This window comes from Uranotaenia lowii, chromosome 3 (assembly GCF_029784155.1).
Source record: "Uranotaenia lowii strain MFRU-FL chromosome 3, ASM2978415v1, whole genome shotgun sequence".
Lineage (NCBI taxonomy): Eukaryota > Metazoa > Arthropoda > Insecta > Diptera > Culicidae > Uranotaenia > Uranotaenia lowii.
The window spans coordinates 158,252,260-158,275,777 of NC_073693.1; the positions used below are offsets into that span (position 1 = coordinate 158,252,260).

General features: G+C 37.9%; 2 protein-coding genes across 4 annotated transcripts in view; both read left to right on the forward strand.

Annotated features, from left to right (window-relative positions):
• Positions 1-23,518, forward strand: part of LOC129755938 (A disintegrin and metalloproteinase with thrombospondin motifs adt-1) — a 73,313-nt gene that overhangs the window by 24,093 nt on the left and 25,702 nt on the right. The window lies entirely within an intron of this gene.
• LOC129755939 (uncharacterized protein K02A2.6-like) lies at positions 17,720-19,465 on the forward strand. The gene is made up of 2 exons (XM_055752652.1): positions 17,720-19,137; positions 19,218-19,465. Exons 1-2 carry the CDS (start codon positions 17,721-17,723, stop codon positions 19,397-19,399), a joined length of 1,599 nt encoding a protein of 532 aa, XP_055608627.1. The 5' UTR covers position 17,720; the 3' UTR covers positions 19,400-19,465.

Below are 23,518 nucleotides of genomic sequence, written 5' to 3' on the forward strand. Positions count from 1 at the left end.
GCAAGAAATGCTTAATGAGCATATATTCCTACCCAACTGACTGTTGAACTTCCATGCTTCGGTCAGCAATATTAACCGGTGTCATCAGCCATTGTAGCATAAACTCGCTCTATGCCAATAGCAGCGATGATAATCAATTCTGAGGTTGAACCAGATCAAAGCCAGCATCACACTCACTTGTTTTGTTGTGCTGGTGGCTGCCCGTGACTGAACCAACTTGCCCTGTAAATCTGTCGTGTAGTTTGTTGAGTATGTAGCTACGTATGCTTATTTCAAGTTGGGTTTGCGTGCCGGTGGCCATCAGAATCAGAGCCGTTCGCACCACGACCTGGATTCTAATTACATATATGCCAAGTTGATCGTGAACAATCCACGCCTTTTAGTGGAGGGGGAGATAAGGGCATTGTGGTCACCTTAAAGAAAACGCTTGTTTAACCAATATAAAACACTGTGAGTTCCATCACTGAATCGTAGACACTAAAGAAGATAATTTTGTGTCCGTTTTGAAATTTTAAAAGGTTGATAGTAACGTTTAAAAATGCATTTTAAAATCGTCAAATTCAGTCACTGTGTGGGCCAAGTCGAGAACCCCCTGGGGCAGAATGAGCTTCCTTTGAAATATAAGCTTGTAGGGTGTACAGAGGAACTTAAACTATACACATATTCATAGGTTACTAATCCTTGCACATATTCACACATACAAACATTTTACACACACATACATTATTTTTGTGGTTCTTTGATTAGAGTGTAATGCGTTCCGCCGTATTGTGGCCAAGGCCGCTTATGGCCACCCAGTATTCCTCTTGTTTGTATGCACCATCACTGAAAATTAGCACTGGTGGAATAAACAAAACCAATTGTAAGCCTGCCGAGTTGAATCAGTTGTAGAATTCAGCAGAGGGTGCTTAATCTGTCAAAGCCAATGGTGCTCTTTTTGCCCCTAGTCAACAAGTGTAAGTAAAAACGATTTTTGACATTAACTAAGATGAGAAAACAAAACTTCAATGAAAGTTAAACTTGAGAACTAATGAGTGAATCATGTTGCAGTATACAGATCAAGATGATACATCTATCCTTAAAAATTATTTCCTTGCGCTCAAAAATTATAAATTTTTAATCATTTAAAAAACAAAGGTTTTTTCTTTGAATATATTTCGGAAGAGATGATTACTTGTTTGTCAACAGATAGATACTCTATGAACTAAAGATGTGTTTCGCATGAAAAATTATTTTTTTGAATACGTACTTTCGTTAGAAAGAGGGGTGTTCTTTTTGCTTGGGTGCTCGTTATGCCCTTATCTCCCCTAGGTATGATACAATTGCCTTGCAATGCCATCGAACCATCGATAATTGTGAATGGCTCTAGGTGTCTTCTCTCAGAACAATAATTTGTATGGCACCATAGTACGTTTGGCTACCGAAGGTGACATTTTTCATACCATCCAGAACGGTTGAAAAGAACTGAGGAAGATAATTCCCACCGCGTAGTACAATGCTCAATTGAAGCTTCAACACCATTTTAACTAATTCAAATCCAAGCTTAAGGCATCGTGTACCTTCCCCTAGAACGCTGTTAACAATTTAACGTCCGAGAGTGAAATTTTTCATTCATTTCGACTTCAGAAACAAAAGTGAGAAAGCAAAAGCCGGCATAGCTCACGATTGATGATGTTTGCTCCAGTACAATGTGTGTGGTGTGAATAATTTGAATGTCAAAGACTCCACAATTCGTCACAGCTGGTGGAGTCGTTGGAGGCGCATCGATGAAAAGCCGTCCAAAAAAAACCAAATGTTTGTTTACAAAGTACATCGCTTAATTTGCAATTGAAAATAAATTCAAATACAATGAAAACCAAAAGTTTGATGTGTTTTTGAATCGTTAATTTTCACGAACTGATGTATTTTAAGGTTGAGGGTACATTCGGAGGTCAAACACCAGTTTTATGTTATAGCACGCCTATAGTACCTTCTTTATAACTCGTACAAAAATTATAAGGCGATTATGAAATTTATTTTAAAATTCCTACATATATTTCAAATCAATAAAAAAAATCTGAAATCTGAAACCTGAAATGTGAAATCTGAATCTGAAATCTGAATCTGAAATCTGAATCTGAAATCTGAATCTGAAATCTGAATCTGAAATCTGAATCTGAAATCTGAATTTGAAATCTGAATCTGAAATCTGAATCTGAAATCTGAATCTGAAATCTGAATCTGAAATCTGAATCTGAAATCTGAATCTGAAATCTGAATCTGAAATCTGAATCTGAAATCTGAATCTGAAATCTGAATCTGAAATCTGAATCTGAAATCTGAATCTGAAATCTGAATCTGAAATCTGAATCTGAAATCTGAATCTGAAATCTGAATCTGAAATCTGAATCTGAAATCTGAATCTGAAATCTGAATCTGAAATCTGAATCTGAAATCTGAATCTGAAATCTGAATCTGAAATCTGAATCTGAAATCTGAATCTGAAATCTGAATCTGAAATCTGAATCTGAAATCTGAATCTGAAATCTGAATCTGAAATCTGAATCTGAAATCTGAATCTGAAATCTGAATCTGAAATCTGAATCTGAAATCTGAATCTGAAATCTGAATCTGAAATCTGAATCTGAAATCTGAATCTGAAATCTGAATCTGAAATCTGAATCTGAAATCTGAATCTGAAATCTGAATCTGAATTCTAAATCTGAAATCTGAATCTGAATTCTGAATTCTGAATCTGAATTCTGAATCTGAATTCTGAATCTGAATTCTGAATCTGAATTCTGAATCTGAATTCTGAATCTGAATTCTGAATCTGAATTCTGAATCTGAATTCTGAATCTGAATTCTGAATCTGAATTCTGAATCTGAATTCTGAATCTGAATTCTGAATCTAAATTCGGAAGTTAGAGTTAGAGAGTTTGTTTTTATTCTAACCTAAGTAATAGATATATACAACACCGTTGCGTTTTTATATTTGTCTGTTGCTGGAAACAACTTACGTCAACGGTGACTGATTTTTTTCATTCTCATCTCTGAAGTAAATGTAGCATCTTTGACCGCCTCCAATGTCCACATCAGTAAATCAGAGCATCGTAGGGCGTCCACAGACAAAATACACTGCAGAATAGATGTTTGTGCAACAATAAAGCACTTTTGTATAATCTCGCGCTTACTTTTAGACCATTAAGCGCATAGAAAAGATTCGCACCCCCAGATAGAGCGAAGGGGGTTTAGCAGATTATGTTTAATGGTCCCGTCCCGCGACCAAAATCTTGCAAGCATGACCGAAAAACGCAAGATGATGGCGGGCGGTGCGATGCATTTTCCACCAATGGAGTTTTGTTTTCATTTTTGTATTTCTAATTATGCAATCAAGCGCATAGTAGATGAGTTTAGTTTGTGAATAGTGAAAACAAACACTTCATGGAAGAGACTAATTAAATTTACTTGAAATTGTTCAGCTGTTTTAGCTGTTCACGAGATTAACATACTAGACCATTGAACTGGGCTAGATAAATAAAAATTTAAGCTCAGTGAAGCTTAAAGATCATTCCATTCTTGGAAAAAAAAAAGTGAAAACTATGTTTAACAATGGATCAATCATATTGACATACTAGCGTAACAGTATGTTTATCAAGAAACAAAAGTCGAAAGCTTTTAACACGTTCAATTCTTCAGTTTGTGTCAGTTACAGAATTTATTTTAAAAAGTGATACCTAAGGTTATCATTTGTTTTTTAATTGGTTTCCAGCAGTTTTTGGGTCTCCCAATGGGACTTTCTTGATTGTTCTCGATTCTGCCCAAAAATGTTTCTGAGTCGATTTTCGATCATTTATGAATTCCTCGAATCCTGGGGTCTAAAAAGATTCGTTTTGGTATAAAACTCATTCATGATTTATTGTACAATTTTTATCTAAGTAAATTTGAACTTTTCTGTTTGTATGGGAAAATTGAATATTTTGTACTGAAAAATCAATATAATTTTTGTTTCTTCTGTGGAACCAAGTCTGTTTATGGTTTTTGTGTCAATTTAAAAATTCTCTAATGGAAATTTTTCGATGAACAACTTTGTTGAAGACCGTAACTTCGTATCCTATTAGGCAAAAAAGTTATTATGTCTTTTGGCATTGATAAACAATAAATTCCATTGTCATCACTTCTGGTGCCTAGCGAGGTATTGCATGAAAAGTAGCCCAAAAACCATAACCAAACCAATAACCAAAAATGATTTTGTTTTTTCAGTACAAAATATTCAATTTTCCCATAAAAACAAAAAAGTTCAAATTTACTCATGTAAACGTTACTTAAAAATACTGCAAAAAATTATAAATTAGTTTTAACCAGAAACGAAGCTTTTTAGACCCCAGGGTTCGAGAAATTCCAAAATGACCCCAAATCGAATATTGTAACAGTCTATCGCTCCTGAAATTAAGAACATTTTAAAGAAAGCTAAGGAAAACAAATCGGATTTCTTTGCAACAATCGATCGGATGCAAGCCGATCCAAACCTTAAAATAATTCAAAACACCATAAAAACTACAGGAGAAACCCGTTTTGAACCTACAGGCTTAAAAAATAGGTTCAGCTAGTGGTTTCAACGATGCTAAATATCCCCTCTCTATTCATCAAGGTCTGCTTAAGCTAGAAGACATTCGGCTAGCCAAGAAAACACTTAACATATCTTGAAACCTCTCACGTTTATTCAAGTTCTAGTTGTTGGTCTTGGGTCGTGTACTCTGGAGACTGCGTCCCACCTTTTTAGCTACTCTCTACCTCGAAACTCGGAACCACTGACTTATCCTGTTTCAACGCGAAACACCTCCTACACTGAACGGGTCACCCTGCTTCGTAGTTCCACAACGCGGCTCGGTGATCGTGCAGGTTACAGATGTTGCACGATTCAGCACTGGGTTGGCTGTCGGATGGCGGTTCTCCAATACAACTCTAGGAAGGTTGTAGGTCGGTGCTCCAGACTACAGACTAGGCTGCATTCGTGGTTTCGGTTGCAAGTTACGACGATTGTATTCTCGACGCTCGGTATGTTGACGGACCGATGCGTCGTTGTCTCGTCTCTAGCAGAGCCTTTGGTACAAGCGTGGCCTTAGTTCGAGCCCCGGTGAGTGTTACTGCTGCGTACGAGCCTGAACTCTGTCGTAATTGACTGCTTTTGTAGGCCAAGCTAAGGAGTAGGGAACACACCTTCGATATAAGTTAAAATTTCGGAGTCCTATGGGATATCAGAAATGGGTTCAGAAAGCCACTTAAATAGAAAGATATATGACGTCACCGTTCTTTCGCCTCATCCCTATCCTCAATTTACTTCGCTTTTTTGCCGCATAACACTGCCATCTGGTAGTGAAGTTCCGAAACCTGACATTACGCGCTGCTGTCAGGTTGGTCCTCTACAGCGAACTTCGACGCAAGGCGACTTCTACAAAAGTAAATTATCTTTTTGGAACATTTAACATTTACGCGCAAATATTAGAAAGTGTTAGAAATGTTTGTTGTTTTCATCGACTTTTTTCGGCGAAAATTAAAACGAAAATACTTGCCAGTTGGTCCAAACGTTTCGAGCTACTTTTGGCGATTCGTTCCTCCTCAGTGGACCTTAAAATTAAATTTATTTATTGTATAATTTTCCATTTTACAAGAGCTAATTATCTTACTTTATCTAGCGATCGTCGTACTGTTATTCGCTGTCTGTTGTTTGTTTTTGATGTTATGTTTATATTGATCTGTTAGTGTCTTGATCTATGGTAAAATGGAGTTGTATGCTGATTTGAAATTGATTGAATCTTTCTGTTTGTTAACAACGTCGTTGTCGCCTCTAATTTTAATGTGAAACATTTCTGCACAGATTCTGGTGTTGTATTTCGAAACTTTTTCCAAAATTTTGGTAATTTTAAAATCAAAAACATGACCATATTCGATACTATGTTGTGCAAGTCCGGTTCCTCATATTTTTTTTTTGTTTTAACATCGTTTTTATGTTGTTCCAATCTTTTTTGTAAGAATTGACTTGTTTCTCCAATGTAGGATTTTTCACATCCTCCACATTTTATGTTATAAACCACATTTGCTGTTTTATCTTTTGGTATTTTGTCTTTAGTTTTTGTGAAAATTGTGTTCTTAACTTTGTTTAAAGATTGGAAGGCTACATTAAAATCGTATTGCTTAAAATATCTGGCTGATTTCTCACCTAGACCTGCACAATACGGAATTGTAATAAAGTTTTTTGGTTGCTCATTTTTTGTTTCACTTAGACTGTTGTGCATTTTGTGGGTTCGTTCTTTTATAATTTTTGCAACAAGTTGTTGAGGATAGTTATTTATCTTTAAAATATTCTGTACTGTTCTTAGTGTTCCTTCTCTATAGTTAACATTGGACAATTTTAAAGCTCTGTCAACTAATGCTACTACTGTGTTAATTTTGTGGGAGAATTGACTCACAGGTCCAAAATCCAAGTATAGACAATTCATCGCGGCGATTAACCAGTTAATCAAATATTAGAAATATGTGTGTAAATAGCGTTGAAGTTTTCGACGTGTAGTGAATTTTCTCTACACCTATCATTTACTGCCATTTTTTGCAGCACTAAACTGCTCTCGAGTGATTTTAAGTAGAGTGTCCATCACCCAGCCATTTTAAAGTTCTCTGGAATCACGAAATCTGACAATAAATACATTTCCGGGAATCCGGGATCCGGGAAAAATTGAAAAAGAAAGCATACGAAACCTTATCTATATGGTTTTTTTTTTCAAGTATTAATATATTAAGTATATTTAGTAGATATTTAAAATCATTTCAAACTATTTTAATGCCTTGGAAATTCAATATGCAATCTAGAAAACCTAAAAAAAGTTATAAAATATAGATACTTTTACACTATTTACAAAGTTAAAAAATGCTTTTTTGCACTAACTTCTTGGTTACCGGTAAGCAAAGTTATTTTCACCGTTTTTTTTTTACTTTTTGTACATATAATTCATGCAGTAAATGGTTAAAACGGTCTACTATCATGCAAATACGTTAAATTGACAGTATAGGTGCTGAAAATAGAGTAGAAAATAAATGCAAAACACAGTGAGTAAGTACTTTTACCGACAATATTGACTGCTGCAAAAATTTGAAACTATTGAGAATGGTTTTTCACTATCGATGGAAGTTGGTTTGCTAGACTTCAGTTATTCATCAAATCGAAACGCATGGTCTAAATATGATAAGTGTGGCATAATAGAAAATTCTAATTGCGTTTGTTTGGTTTACCGGATTTTTTGTCATGTTTCACTTTTACAATGAGTTTTCGAACGAGAAAAAAACATTTACTTGTCAAATTCAATGTTTCAACCTGTTTCAACGAAAAAAAAAACTAAAGTCTAGGCCATATATTAAGTCAGGATTTTACTTGCTGAAATTGATTCATTTTTTCAATTTAGCTTGTTTTTTTTTTGTAATTTAGCTCTGTTTATTGGGTTGGGGAATTCATGGGGTTTTTCAACATTTCCCGAGATCCGGAAATTAAAGAAATTTTCTGATATCCGGGAATTCTCGGTCGGAAAATCACTGAATTCGACACTCTAATTTTGGTAGGATGATGATGATTATGATTTAGTACCCAAAATTATGGTTTTTTTTATACCCCACTGATCTACAGAATAGTATATTTTTTCAAAATTTTTCCAATATTTCCGTCTGCTGATATACTAACCAACGAAAAATGTGACTGTATTTGATTAGCAAAATCGCTTCAGTATTTAATTTGGAATCACTGTGGCTGCATACATTTAATTAGCATAATATCTGTGCCACATCACGTATGCATCCAATTCAATTAGCGTCCGTTGACCCTTGGGAACAGAAAAAAAATACTACCAAGTTTAATTAAAAGTGAAAACTGTTTAAATCCCTCACCCTTGCTCGCATCTCGTACATTGGAGCAACAAACGCAGTAATTTATACACGTTCTAGAGCAAATTCGTCTCCACTAGAATGATGTATTCATGATGTGAGAATAGACTGCGTCGTGTGGTGGATCAGTCTAAAACTGTAAAGCAATAAAAAAAACTTTAAACGTCAGAACCATCTCTATCGTGTGACACAGGGTCTATTGCTGACGAGAGTTCTCAGCAGCATTTAAATTTTCATTATCACTGCAAGAACGAAAACAATGCTGCGTATAAACTGAATCCCAAATTTGACTGTTGATCATTTGGCGGGACTTACGGGTTCGTTTGATGGTCAACGTGCATGGTTAGGGCAGCTGTAGGAAATCATGGAAGATTTATGACTGGGCTTGGCTAAATTTTGGGAGTTTGCGGAAAGAGAAATCGTAACGGTCTATTGTTTGTGTTGATTTCCTTATTTCATTCCCAGGAATAAAAAAATTTAGAACATCTACATATAGCCTATGTTTAGTTCGAAAAAATGGACGTTATTATCTTTTTTTTTTTTTTTTTTTGTAAATTATTTATTTGAAACGGCTCATACCTTTAGGCTTTAAGGAGCCAAACTCGTTTTGTTTGATTACAATTGTGTACTTAGATCTAGTTCACTTTTTTTTTTTTTGAAGAAAAAGAAAGATAGAAAGGGAAATATGAAAATAAAGAGAATTATAGTCGAAGATCGATAGCTTTTAGGAAAAGGTATATCTCGAACATATAGTCCAAGTCCATCATACCTAATACATCCCTCACTGGAACGTCGGGTGGTTTTCCTCGGGCCCGAAGGGAATCTATAAAGTTCGCTCTGGCGAATAGGTGGTCCTCACACGACCAAACAATATGCTCGATGTCATGGTAACCTAGACCACATCCGCATAAATTGCTGCCAGCAATATTTAAACGATAGAGTACCGCATTCATGGAATAATGATTGGACATGAGACGGGAAAATATACGAATAAAATCCCGAGTCAGGTTCAATCTATTAAACCAGGGTTTAAGGCTTACCTTTGGGATAATCGAGTGGAACCACCGACCCAACTCATCCTCGTCCCATCTACGCTGCCAGTTGACAAGAGAGTTTCTTCGAGCCAAGAAGTAAAATTCGTTGAATACGATTTCACGCTGGTAAATGTTGCCTTCCATCGCACCCACTTTTGCAAGGGAATCTGCCCTCTCATTGCCTGCTATTGAGCAATGTGAGGGGACCCAGATAAAGGTGATAGAAAAGCAACGTCTTGATAAAGTGGTCAATATATCTCGTATCATTTCGAGGAAGTACGGCGTGAATTTTCCTGGTTTTATAGAGCGGATTGCTTCAACAGAGCTGAGACTATCAGTTATAATATAGTAGTGTTCAATAGGTCGTGTGGCGATACTATTCAAAGCCCAGTGAATAGCTGCTAACTCTGCAACATATACAGAGCATGGTGACTGGAGACTGTGAGATGCGCTGGATATTTCGTTGAACACTCCAAATCCTGTTGTTTCCTCTATAAGTGATCCATCGGTAAAGTACATTTTATCAGCATCGACGTGTCTATATTTAGCTTCGAAAATTCTTGGAATCAGAAGAGGACGATGCGGATCCGGGATTCCACGAATTTCCTGCTGCATAGACAAATCAAACTGGACAGAAGAATGATCGTAGTCTGGGCTACAAACACGAGTTGGAGAATACGAAGAAGGGTTTACCTGCATTGACATGAGGATATGGTATATAGACATAAATCTGGTTTGAACATTTTGCTCAAGTAACCTTTCGAAATTTACAATCACCAATGGGTTCATGACCTCACACCTGATGAGGAACCGAAGTGATAGTAAATTGAATCGATCTTTCAAAGGGAGTATTCCTGCCAAAACTTCAAGACTCATGTTGTGTGTTGAGGGCATACAGCCCAAAGCGATACGGAGACAACGGTATTGGATACGCTCTAGTTTGATGAGGTGAGTTTTGGCAGCTGACTGGAAACAGAAGCTACCATATTCCATAACGGATAGAATAGTTGTTCGATACAATTTGATAAGATCTTCTGGATGGGCTCCCCACCAGGTGCCAGTAATTGATCGGAGAAAATTGATTCTTTGTTGGCATTTTCCTTTCAGATACTCAATGTGGGCTCTCCAGGTACACTTGGAATCAAACCAAACCCCAAGATACTTGAAACTCCTCGATTGAGTGATCGTTCTGCCTAGGAGTTGAAGCTTAGGTTGAGCAGGTCTACGTTTCTTAGAGAAAACAACCATTTCCGTTTTCTGAGGGGAAAACTCAATCCCAAGCCCCAAAGCCCAGGAAGACAATCTGTCTAAAGTATCTTGTAAAGGCCTGTGCAGATGAGACTCAGTAGATCCTGTGACAGACACTACTCCGTCATCTGCAAGTTGTCTTAGAGTGCAGCCTTCAGAGAGACAGCTGTCGATGTCACTCACATAAAAGTTGTACAAAAGTGGACTCAAACATGAACCCTGTGGGAGGCCCATGTAAGATGTTCTTCTAACTGCAAAATCTCCGTGAGCAAAGTTCAAATGTTTCTCACAAAGTAAGCTGTATAAGATGTTGTTCAATAGAGGAGGCAGACCCCGGGAGTGCAACTTGTCTGACAAAACCTCTATTGAGACTGCATCAAAAGCTCCCTTTATGTCTAGAAACACTGAAGCCATTTGCTCACGTTTTGCGTACGCCATTTGTATCTCTGAAGACAGCAAAGCAAGGCAATCGTTTGTCCCTTTGCCCCTTCGAAACCCAAATTGAGTATCTGAAAGGAGACCATTTGTTTCTACCCATTTGTCCAAACGAAACAATATCATTTTCTCCATCAATTTGCGTATACAAGACAACATCGCTATTGGACGGTAAGAGTTGGGATCAGACGCTGGTTTTCCGGGCTTTTGGATAGCAATGACTCTCACTTGTCTCCAATCTTGGGGAACAATGTTATGCTCCAAGAATTGGTTAAATAAATTTAACAAGCGAAATTTTGCAGCATCCGGAAGGTTTTTCAACAAGTTAAATTTGATTTCATCAATTCCCGGAGCTGAATTGTTGCAAGAGAGGAGGGCAAGTGAGAATTCGACCATCGAAAAGCTTGAGTCTAGACCACTATCAGACCTATCAGGAGGCACGTTCCGGATTATTTTTTGCACAGGTGTAGAATCTGGACAGACTTTCCGTGCGAATTTAAATATCCACCTATGTGAATATTCCTCACTTTCATTTGTAGATGATCGATTACGCATGCTTCGTGCCACTTTCCACAAAGTACTTAAGGATGTTTCACGCGATAACCCACTGACAAAATTCCTCCAATACGCCTTTTTCTTCCCCTTGGTTAACTTTTTAAACTGATTTTCAAGGGAAACGTAAGCTTCAAAATGGACAAGAGTTCCATGTTTTCGAAATTCTTTAAATGCTGTTGATTTGTCCTTATAAAGCTTAGAACACTGAGGGTCCCACCATGGATTAGGAGGCCTTCGATGAATAGATGATTCTGGGATGGGTTTTGTTTGAGCGTCAACTGCACTATCGTGTATCAGACAAGAAAGAAAGTGGTACTCCTCCAAAGGAGGTAAAACGTGCATAGAGTCGATGGCGGTTTTAATTGTGTCCGAGTACTTTTTCCAGTCGATGTGTCTTGTAAGGTCATATGTCATATTTATTGTGTTCAAAGAGCTGACCCCATTGGTGATAGTAATTTCGATAGGTAAGTGATCACTACCATTCGGATCATGGACTACCTTCCACTGGCAATCAAATGATAGTGAATTTGAGCAGAGTGAGAGGTCAATTGCACTTTGTCTTGCAGGAGGTTTAGGTACCCGTGTTTTTTCACCCGTGTTCAATACTGTTAAATTGAAACTGTCGCAAATGTCATAGATAAGAGTAGAACGACTATCGTCAATTTGTTCTCCCCAGACAGTTCCATGTGAATTGAAGTCACCCAGGATCAACCTTGGCTCAGGGAGCACTGAGCACAGGTCCTCTAGGTGATTTCGATCCACTGCAACTCTCTGAGGCCAGTACAAACTGACAACACATAAGTCCTTACCTCTTATTGTTGTATGACATGCAACAGCTTCAATTCCGCCTGATAAAGGAAGGTGAATTCTATAAAAAGAGTGGCACTTATTGATCCCCAAAAGCACCCCTCCATAAGAATCGTCACGATCCAGACGGATAATATTAAAATTGTGGAATGAGATGTTAGATTGAGAAGATAGCCAAGTTTCGGACAATGCAAAGATATCACAGTTTGTTTTATGAAGTAAATAATTCAATGAATCCAATTTTGGAATAAGACTACGACAATTCCACTGTAGTACAGTGATATCTCCGACCTCTCGGCGTAAATTAGCCATCGAGAGATACAAACACTGAAAGGAGGGGCCAAGTTTGCATCAATTGCTTTAAAAATGTCTTTAATACAGGAAGCATTGCAAATACAATGTCTTTCACGGGTTCTGATACATTAAAACACGAAAAAAATCCGTTCAAAATGTCAGTCAACTTAAAGAGCCCAGACTGAGTCGTTGATTCTGGCATCACGTTTGGGGTTTGGGTTTGCGAAGCTCCCGCAGCTGTTGGTTTATTCTGCAGTGGTACATTTCCGCGGAAACCTGGAGGAACTTGTTTTTCCTTTTCAGCAGCAGTCGACTTTTTCTCGTTTCTATTTGAAGAGACAACCGTAGCTATTTTAGCTGGTATTTTCGGAGAAGGCGCCTTTGTTCGCTTCCGAGAGCCTCCTGCAACGAAGACTGGCTGAACTTCATCAGCCGTATCTGTGTCTTCATTGTCAACTGACAGCACAGAAAAAATGTTACAGGTCTGAGGTTGGACCGGTGGAGAGGCGCTCTTTAATATGGCGGCATAAGAACGCTTGGAGCGTTCTTTTAAAGAGCGCCTCTGTTTATCCCAGCTTGCCTGAAATGCCTCGCAGGAGGAGATATCATGGGGTGAGCCCCCGCAATAGACGCATTTTTGCTCAACTGCTGAGCATGCTCCTTCCCCATGATTCTCCCCACAATGCAAGCATCGCTTCTTGTTGCAGCAATGCGAAGCAGTATGCCCCAACTTGATGCAATTCTTGCATTGCATTGGGCGAGGCACATAAAGGCGTACTGGAAGCCTTAAAATTCCGTCAATCAAGACGTAATGAGGGAGGGCTGTTCCTGCAAATGTAACCCGAATCGAGGCTGAAGGCGAATACTTGGTAACGCCATCAACGACGGAGGCAGTCATGAGTTGGCGACAATCCAAGATTCCGACCGAAGTCGAATCAAGGCTCTTGAACTTACCTACGCCGTGAGACTTAACGTATTCAGCCTCCAAACTCGATTCGGTGATCACACCTGTGGTATCCTGTTTGGAGCTAAAACCTAAACTGGAATGTGAAACCGGTTTTGAGAGTGTAGAGTCAGTCTTGGTGAGAACGGTACGCGAATACAGACGTATGAATAAGAGTGCTTGTGGTTTAGATATTAATAATCCGAAATATCATATTGGCGATCCTCTGCCAGTGAATTTTAGAAACATCAAGGATAAGAAGTCACAATTTGGTAAGTAATAGAACTGTTATTTTAGTCTGAGATGTGGTATAGTTTTCATAAGCATTCCGTGAAAACGAAAAGTGCAGCCATTTTGGAGGACGCATAGCCATAATCAGTTCAAGACACTAAAGAAAAGGACAGCTATTAATAAAGGAGAGAAAAAGAAAAGAAATCGTGCATAAATCTACTGTTCGTGTTGCCAAGTTGCATCCTAGAAAACAAAATAAAAAGGAACACGAATGAGACGTAGTCAAAATTGAAAAAAAAAGTTTAGTCGGGTTTGGTCCAAGACAAACTAAATTGATAGAACTGAGTCGGATAAGGTCCATGACCAAGTTTCAATATATTGACAAGCATCATGTAAACTTGAACCTGGGTAAGCCATGGTCAAAGTTAAGTTAAAGTTTAGTCGGGTTTGGCCCAAGACAAACTAGTTAAAATGAACTGAGTCGGAATAAGTCCATGACCAAGTTTTAAGATGTTGTCTTGCCTCGAAAAGAGAGTATTGAATCGATAGTTGTGAAATTGTTGAGCAGGGATTTGCCCAAGACCAACTAAACCAACTAAACAGAATTTGAAGAAGAGTTTATTAAAAAAAACAAAAAAAAAATCATTACCAAAAAAAAAAAAAAAGTAAAGCTGAAAGCACTGCACTATGAAGAGAAATCGATACGTGATGTGTTCAACCAAAAATGGTACAAGGTAATCAGAAGTGAACTATAGATATCCTTTTCTAAATTCCCACAGGACTATACTTCGCTCCTTGTTGAAGAAAGACAGCCTGAGTAATTTTGGTGGTCAAATAAAGATGTTTTTCTACTGACGGCGCCCATTTTGTTTCTTGAAACCGTTGCGCTGCTACTCTCGTTTGTGGAAGTCATTTTTTAATTTTGTGAAGGAAAAACTTTGGATTTTATAAGACAGGTATGTTAAATATATAACCTTTAATGTAAGATTACTGACAAAGACAATTTATTAGGATGAGTGGTTTTTGGCATGAAAGTGACATCTCGTTGTCGGATGATTCTGACGGAGGGTGTACCCCGGAAAAAATGCCAGTACCAGCTGGAAAAAAATCTGCGTATTACAAGAAAAATACCAGCGTAACTAGCGTAGAGCAAAAGAGAGAGGACAATACGAGATCTGATTGGCTTTCTGGACCGTGGCCGCTAAAGCCTTTTAATGAATCCCTTCCGCCAAATCAAAGAAAAGCAGAATGGTTCCGCTTCAAGGGACAGTTCGAAAGAATTGTATCGTGTAAAGGCACTGTTGATTCCTCTACCAAACTGACTGGGCTCAAGATTTTTGCAGGTGATTATCTGCTAAGCATTATAGAGCTGCAGGAAAAGATGTTTACAGGTGATCAAAACGAAGTGTATGACTATACAATTAATGCACTTAATAAATATTTTGGCCAAACTTGCGACACAGCAAAAGAAAGAATCAAATTTCGTGAGATGGAAATGGAACCGACCGAGTCTTTCATGGACTGGGTTTTACGCCTTGAGTCGCAGGCAAAGTTCTGTGATTTTGTCGAGGATCAAAGGAAGGAAGAGTTTGTCCAAGCGTTGATCCGACGGTCCGTTCCAGACATAGCTCAAAAGCTCTTTGAGATGTCTAACATTTGGGAAAATGATCTCGAACTAATTATGAATCACGGAAAGCATTTAGATTACATTCGGAACGAAACTAGGCGCTCTGGGGAAGCCGGTGGAAAAAGAGGTTTATCGATTGAAACCCCGGAAAGCACTTATGAAGATTCGCGTTATAAACCAGTTAACACAGTATCGTTTCGTAAGCGTAAACTCAATACAAACCGTTTTGGATCTTTTCGGAAGCATGATTCAGATCGTTTTCCACCTCAGCATGGTAACAATTTTGTTCAGGGCCCATCTCGACGTCGTCCGTGGATATCTGACTGTACCAGGTGTGGCGAGAACCACGTTCCAATGGAATGCAAAGCTTATAGGGCTCAGTGCTATAGATGCGGAAAATGGAATCATTTCAAAAAAGTGTGCTACTCTCCAATTGATGATAATGAGCACCGGAAACATTCTGACTGGAGTCGTTCGGGCAGGAAACATGTTGATCGACAGCAGCAATGGAAGAAGGAGGCCGAGAACATAAATCAGGTAGCTACAGAGAATTTAAATGAATAGTTACTTATCTTTTTATCACACTTACACTGTTTTTGCTTACTTTTTTTTGAATCTCAAATAAATTTGGAAAAGATCTTCATTCAATCACATAAACATTTTCATTTCGCAAAATGTAAACAAACGGTACAAACTGCACTGAAACAAAATCTATTTTTAGTACTTGAGTTTTACTGAGGGTAAAATGATAATGAAATGCATGGTATTATTTTTTTTTTGCTTATTTTTAATTTTTGCTTTTGGCTTAGAAACAATAATTTTTTCTGTTTGTTATTAGAAACTATTGTCGTGAGAATTCATGGGAAATAGAATGATAATCTCATAACGATTTTTTTTCTTTGTTTTTTTTTTCTGACAATAATATTGCTTTGTTTTGCAAACATGAATTATAAACTTAACGTATTTGTTGTCCTATTATTTGTAGTTGATTACTGGAAAAACTCATCAGCAGAGAAACACTGATTCGAGATTTATCAAATGTTTCATTGGATCGGAGAACATTACATTTCTAATAGATTCTGGCGCAACCGTAAACACAATAACAAGCGAAATTTGGAATTCAATTAAAAAGAATTGTCGTACTGTTGTACAGGACTTGACTGTACATCCTACGGAGGTGTTGCAGGGTTATGCATCCCAATCGCCTTTAGAAATTGAATGCGCTTTTACTGCATATATTGGTGTTGCTGGAAGCAACAATCCTTTGGAAATAGCTAAATTCTTTGTGGTCAAGGGTACCAAGTTGTCGCTGCTAGGTTTTGAAACTTCAGAAAAATTGCGTCTTATTAGGATTGGGCCATTTGAAAATGTTAATAGTCTTACTACATCACAGTCCGAACAAATGAAATGTATGAATACGAAAAGTATGAGCATATTTCCGAAAATACCCATTAAAGGTGTTAAGTTCAGAGTGAACGAACATGTTATACCTAAACAAATTATCAGATACAATATACCTAAAGCGTTTGAGGCAGCTTTGAATGAAAGGTTAAGAACGATGGAAACGCAAGGTATCATAGAAAGAGCTGACAAAGAGCAGGACTCAATAACGTTCGTATCCCCATTAGTGTTGGTACCAAAAGGAAGTAACGATTTCCGTATTGTTATTGACTACCGAGAAGTGAACAAAGCTATAATTCGAGAACCTTATCCAATGCCCAGTCTTGAAAAAATTTGGACCGAGATCCCTAACGGTGGCGGCAAACTTTTCTTTAGCAAACTTGATCTTAAAGATGCGTATTTTCACATTGGGCTTCATGACGATGTACGCCATCTTACGACGTTTATGTCCGCTAATGGTTTGATGCGTTTCACAAGATTGCCATTTGGATTGTCATGTGCTCCAGAGCTTTTTCAAAGCACCATGGAAAAACTATTGGTCAAGTGCAAGAATGTTATTATCTATTTAGATGATATTCTTGTGTTCGCAAAAACCCTGGAGGGACTGAAGAATAATGTGAAGCTAGTTAAGGACACCCTACATCACAACAATCTTACCATAAACGAGAAAAAATGTTTATATGACCAAACGACAATTGATTTTCTTGGATTTACTATTGATGGTTCTGGAATTCTGCCAACGTGTGAGAAGCTGTCAGATATTAAGAATTTTGTGAAACCAAAAGACCTTTCAGAGCTACGTAGTTTTTTGGGAATGATGACGTTCATAAGCCCGTTCTTGGAAAATTTTTCTCACAGAACCAAACCGTTGCGTGAGCTACTCACACCCAAATCGAAATTTCAATGGGAGCAAAAACATCAAATAGCTTTCGAGGATTTAAAACAGGCTGCGGAAAACGATCTAATCAAAAGAGGGTATTTCGATGAAAATGATAAAATAATTCTGTATACCGACGCATCGCCGTGGGGTCTGGGAGCGACTCTGGTCCAAGAAAGTTTCGACAACAAGAATCGTAGAATTATTGCTTGTGCCTCTAAGAGCCTTACTGCGGCAGAGAGTCGCTATCCTCAGTTGCATAGGGAAGCACTTGGAATAGTGTGGGCCATGGAGAGATTTTCGTATTATCTATTGGGAAGAAAATTTACGTTGCGATCGGACAGTGAAGCGCTTATGTTCATGGTTAAAAAAGAAAACCGTAAGGACATTGGAAAACGAATCATGTCTAGAGCCGAAGGGTGGTTGCTCAGAATGGACCATTATCAGTTCGATTTTGAACACGTTTTGGGGAAAAATAATATTGCCGATGCTGCTTCAAGAATATCTCCAAGGAAAAATGATGTCGAGTTTGATTTAGAAAAACAACCTCATGAATTGTGCTCAGTAACGGCGGACATGAATGGGCTCAATGATGAGCTTTTGGCCTTAACTAATTCTCAGGTGAAAATGGAATTTGAGAACGATTCTGAACTCCAAGAAGTTTGTCAGTGGATCGACAAAAAAGAAAAATGGCCCGCACATATTTCAAAATATCAAGCTTTTCAGGAAGATCTGTACGTCCAGAATGGGATGCTCATGAAAAGAGAAAAGATGGTGTTACCTATTAAATTGCGCGCTCGGGCGTTATCGCTGGCTCACCGCAGTCACCCTGGTATGTCAACAATGAAGTATTTCCTCAGGCAAGGGCTCTGGTGGCTCGGTATGGACAAGGACATTGAAGACTTCGTAAAGCGCTGTCCGGAATGCCAGTTAGTCATCAAGGGTAGTAAACCGCTTCCCATTACCTTGACTGAACTACCTAAGAATCCATGGGATTACGTTTCAATGGATTTCGCATGTGCATCAGATATTCGTGGTTGGAAAGCTTTGGTGCTGGTTGATAATTACTCTCGTTTTCTGGTTGCGATGCCTATGGAAAAGACCGACATAAGTGCGCTGAAAATAGTGTTGAAGAAAATTTTCAATACTTATTATATTCCTAAAACATTGAAAGCGGACAACGGCCCTCCATTCAACAGCACAGAACTCGAAAATTGGCTGAGAAATGTTTGGGGAGTAAAATTGATACATACAACCCCACTCAACCCAACTGAAAACGGTTTAGTTGAAAGGAGCATGCAAGGTATAAATAAAATAAGCGCTATTGCAAACTTACGAAAGCAAAATTGGAGGGAAGCTCTATCCGATTACGTTGCTGCATATAATTCATGGCCGCATCATGTTACGAAAGTTCCTCCAGCTGAACTAATGTTCGGACGAGCAATCAGGTGCCTAGTACCGAATTGCCGAACTGATACGAAACAGTTTGATGATGACGAATTGCGCGAAAGGGATCGTATGGCCAAGTTTGTTCGGAACTCTAGGGAAGATGCTCGGCGACATGCAGGTGATCCTCAGATTGGTATTGGAGATACGGTACTAGTTGAACAATCCAAGAAGGACAAAACGGATACGAAATACAAAAACGCCTTACACAAAGTAGTGAAAATTTCTGGTGCTGGAAGAACAACAATACAAGATTTGACAACAAACCGAGAACTTGAGCGGAATGTCAAACACTTGAAAAAATTCAATGGTAGAAATTTGGGAAATGATGGTATAGTACAGACAATCGTGAAATTATTGCAATGTAATTTAATTTCTTTAATTACTTTTTTTTTTTTTATTTTCTTTTAGTTGCTTCGGAGGATGACTCCTCAGACACGGAGATGCATTCAAGGGAACCCTTTATTGTGACCGGGGATGGTAAAGCTGGCGATGAACTTGATGGAGCACCTCCAAACAAAAGGCCTCGTTCCACACGACAAATCAAGCGTCCTCAGAAATATTTGGATAACGTTGAATCGAATATTTATTGAAAGCCAGCGTTATTTACGTCCCGGGGAGGATGTGGTATCCTGTTTGGAGCTAAAACCTAAACTGGAATGTGAAACCGGTTTTGAGAGTGTAGAGTCAGTCTTGGTGAGAACGGTACGCGAATACAGACGTATGAATAAGAGTGCTTGTGGTTTAGATATTAATAATCCGAAATATCATAACACCCTCGATCTCTACGTCTCGAGATGGAATATAGAGCTGATACTCTAAATTAAAAAAATTACTGGCAAGAATTCCGTTTGCGGCCTTCCGGTCGGCCACAACAACGCGCAATTTGTTCGGACGTACTTTGGAAACACTGGTAACGGAGGGCCACCTAGCCAGATCTTTCGTGATCTGCACTAAATTTAATGGTTTTCCGTTAGTTTTGGGCCGGATGAAAACCACCCCCGGCCCAGAAGAGGATGAATTATCAGGATAAACTCGGAGTCGGGTTGTTTTTCCCGCAGCTGCAGATGGAGTAGCAATATCAACTGGCGGAGAAGGATGAGCATTCGAAGAACCAGCTACAGCTGAATCCTCCAGATGCTCCTCATCCTCATAGATGATTTGCTCACCATCCACCTCTGGCGGGTCCGACCCCCCGCCTTCGCTCATATTTCATGAAAATAAAAGCGAAGCTCAATTTGATCGAAATATATAATAGAGAAAAAATAGAATTAGAAATAGAGAAAAGTAAGAAAAGTATAACAAACTTGATTTTTGTTTTGATTGGCTCCTTCAGTGGTGATCCCAACCACGTGGTCCTTCTTCGAAGATGGCTGCCACGTCAAGTCTCGGCTCGAGCAAGAACGACCAGATTGATGATGATGATGAGTCAAACAATGGCGGCGGCCCTCGTGGTGACCAGTTGAGGGCAGTCAGCTAGCCAGAAAAAAACCTTTTTTTTTGTCGACCAACACTATAATAGCACCACTTTGGCGAGCTGGGGTCTGCCTTTGGCAGAAAAACGTATAGCGCGGTACAAAACACCGTATTAAACGCCCGAACGGAACGAAACACCCGGATATATTGGACGAAATCTCGAAACGCGACTGTTCACTATGAGCGATACGAGACGAATGTGTTATTATCTTTAAACAGTTTTATAATTTATTTCAACGTACTGTTTTGGCTTCACAATTAAATTAGCTCTTTTAAATTTCTGCTTACCAGAAGTGAATTTTTCCGAAAAAAAATTAAGTGGTTGTTCCGTTCAACAATGATAACAATTTCTGAAGTGATTACTTTGCCATCTAGTGGCGACATTTAGTGGTAAGAATAAGGTTTAGCAATTGCTTCTGTTAGCTTTTACTTAGCTCAAAATCAAGCAAAGGAAAAGCCCAAAGCATTTGCTTAATTTGGTATGAATTAACATTTGCTTAGCGGATGTGTACTAAAGTCTTAGAACATAGCTTTTGCTTCGAAAAATATAGCTATCCAACCAGCAGAATCTGAAGTTTTCTAAAGTAAAATGAAAGAAGACGATCAGAAAATTGAAAAGGGAAAAGTAGGCGTATGCTGAACCGTCAACACGTGTTTTTTTTCGTCCTGTTAAAAATTTTACTAAAATATTTAAAAAAAATGCTATATTTTCGAGGAATTTCAAAATAAACACAGTCAGAGAATATGGAAAATGTACAAATACAGTGTTTTTGAGATACATGCGCGGGTGAATCAGGAGGAGCCGTTCGTGAGCTACCAAAGGAATCGGTCGATCCTATGTTTTGCTCCATGTGGGTAGTTGGTTTGACAAAATGTTATTACAAACATCCAAGTTATGCAAGTTAATACATTTATTGTGAACAAAAAAGAGTTTTAAGTTTAATGGCGAAACAAGAAAAATTTTACATCTATCAGCCATACGTTTTGTAACGAGCTATAAATTTAAGTGAAAAATGGTTTTGTGCGGGGGGAAGAGTATTTAGCCATGCTGAATTGAAGGAGAATGCAGAAGAATTTTTTTTACGCATGTGAGCTCAGAAGTGTTCAAGAATGAATTAGATATTTGCAATAACATTTAAATGTTAGTTTTTCGGTATCTGAGGTCGAAACTCATTCAGTAGATTTTGCGAAAAAAATAAATAATTTTTTGTCACTGACAACTTGTGATCAAACTGTTTAATTTTGTGACTGCTGCGATCTTTTCAATTTTTTTGGGGAAGTGCAACCAACTGGGTTGCTAAAATCTACCTGAGGAAATGGGATAATCATCATGAGCAGGAGAAATGAAAGCTAAGTATAATTCCTGCATCTTTTGTGCTTATTTTACATAATATTTTATACCAATTAACCTTTACAATATTCAATATATGTTTAAGGGAATGTAATAAGTCAATTGTTTATGAATCTAGGTCAAAGTCGTTTAAAAACCTTTCGAGTTATCAACTTGACTCGTAAGGTTTTGTGTTCATTTGATTTTTTTTTGTTCTTTTTTCTTTTCAAGAGCGAGTAAAGGCGCTTTATCCTTGGTCGATGACCAGAAATGATTGTACACTGAAATCCAAAACAGTACAAGAAATACAAAATAAGCTTAGATTTCTTAAGTTATTTTATTTATTACAGCGAATTCTTCAAAACACTTGGATTTTGTGATTTCTGTGTACAAAATAAATCATTTCCAGCCCCTCAGAATGACCCAAGTGATTGGCCAAATTACTCTTGGTAACGCAGGGTTTCTTCATCAAGGAGCATTTTTCTTAGCATGCTTCCAACGATACATACTCAGCTCACTTGAAACGTATGGTACTGGTGGTCCACGTTTCTTCCTGTTCCTGTGTTCCGGATGTCTCTGCGTTCTCTGCTCCATGGTAGGCCCAACCATTTTGTGTTTTTGATCATTTTAATGTTTTAATGTTAAAATGATTAAAAACATGAACAAAGACAAGAAGAATAATAACACATTTGTTATTCTTTGGGACTCAGACATAAGTTCTGGCTATGGAAGTACGATTAGTGATTAGTGATTAGTGATTAGAAGACGATCAGAAAATTGAAAAGTACGGCTAAAATAGCCATGAAGTCGACGGTGCGGGTGGTGGGTGTAAGAACGACCGGATTTTTTTTAGTTAAGGGTGCTCGTATGTTTAAAGAAAAATGAATACATATTTGAATATGATATATGAAAGGACAATTCCAATTGGTCTAGCGAGCAAGAAACAGTTAGTTCACCTGAAAAGCAAAATGTTTTACCAATTAAAATTAGCTACTTTAAAATCAATAAAAAAATTTGTTTTGTTAAAACTTAAAAAAAATTGTTAAAAATTATTAAAATGGTATTCCAAGTTCGGGCCAGTAGGGAATTCTTCCACTATTCCCGGGATTCTGGAATGTTTTCTAATCGATTTGTTTAATCTCATGTAAGACTAATCATTCCATACAAACGCCAAGTATATGAAAAAATGGGGTTTCTTTTTTTTTTGTTTATCCATGTTGAAAATGGCTATTTGAATTGTTTTGAAGTGCAATATTGCCAAATTGATAAAATTATGACTTTATAAAAGAATTTTTTATTTGAAAAGTCTGCAAGCAAGCGAGCAAGCTTTGAAAATAAAGCAATTGCTTGGAGATTTGTCGAGCAATTGCTTCAGATTTGGGCTCTATTCATACCAAACTAGCTTGTTATAAAAGTAAAAGATTCTGTCAGAGAAAACAGCTGTCAAAACAAACTTTATTCATAGCAACCGCAGCAATTGCTTCAAGTGACAACTCGACTGCTCGATTTGGTTGGACAAAAGCAATTGCTAGGTTTTTTTTAACGAGCCTATAGTACTATAGTTTCTTTAGGTTTTTTTCAAACCACCCATTGCCTAGCTCCATGGCTTTTAAAAAATGATCAAGGATGCCTATGAAATGAGATTGAACAGAAAATTGTAAACAAACGATTATGAAAATTGCGTGCTCAATTTTCAGTTACCTACTTACGCTGGATGTGAACGAGAAATCTGAAAAAGTTACCACAGGCAAAAAACCCGGCAAAGAATCAAAGGTTTATTAAAAACCTTGCAAAGTGATTCTGCCAGAGAATTTTGTGGTTCAATGGTTCCGCGTGGAGTAACGGTCTTTAAAAAGCAAATACCTATAAGCAGCACGTCAAATAGAAAAAAAAACCTGAAGCTTCT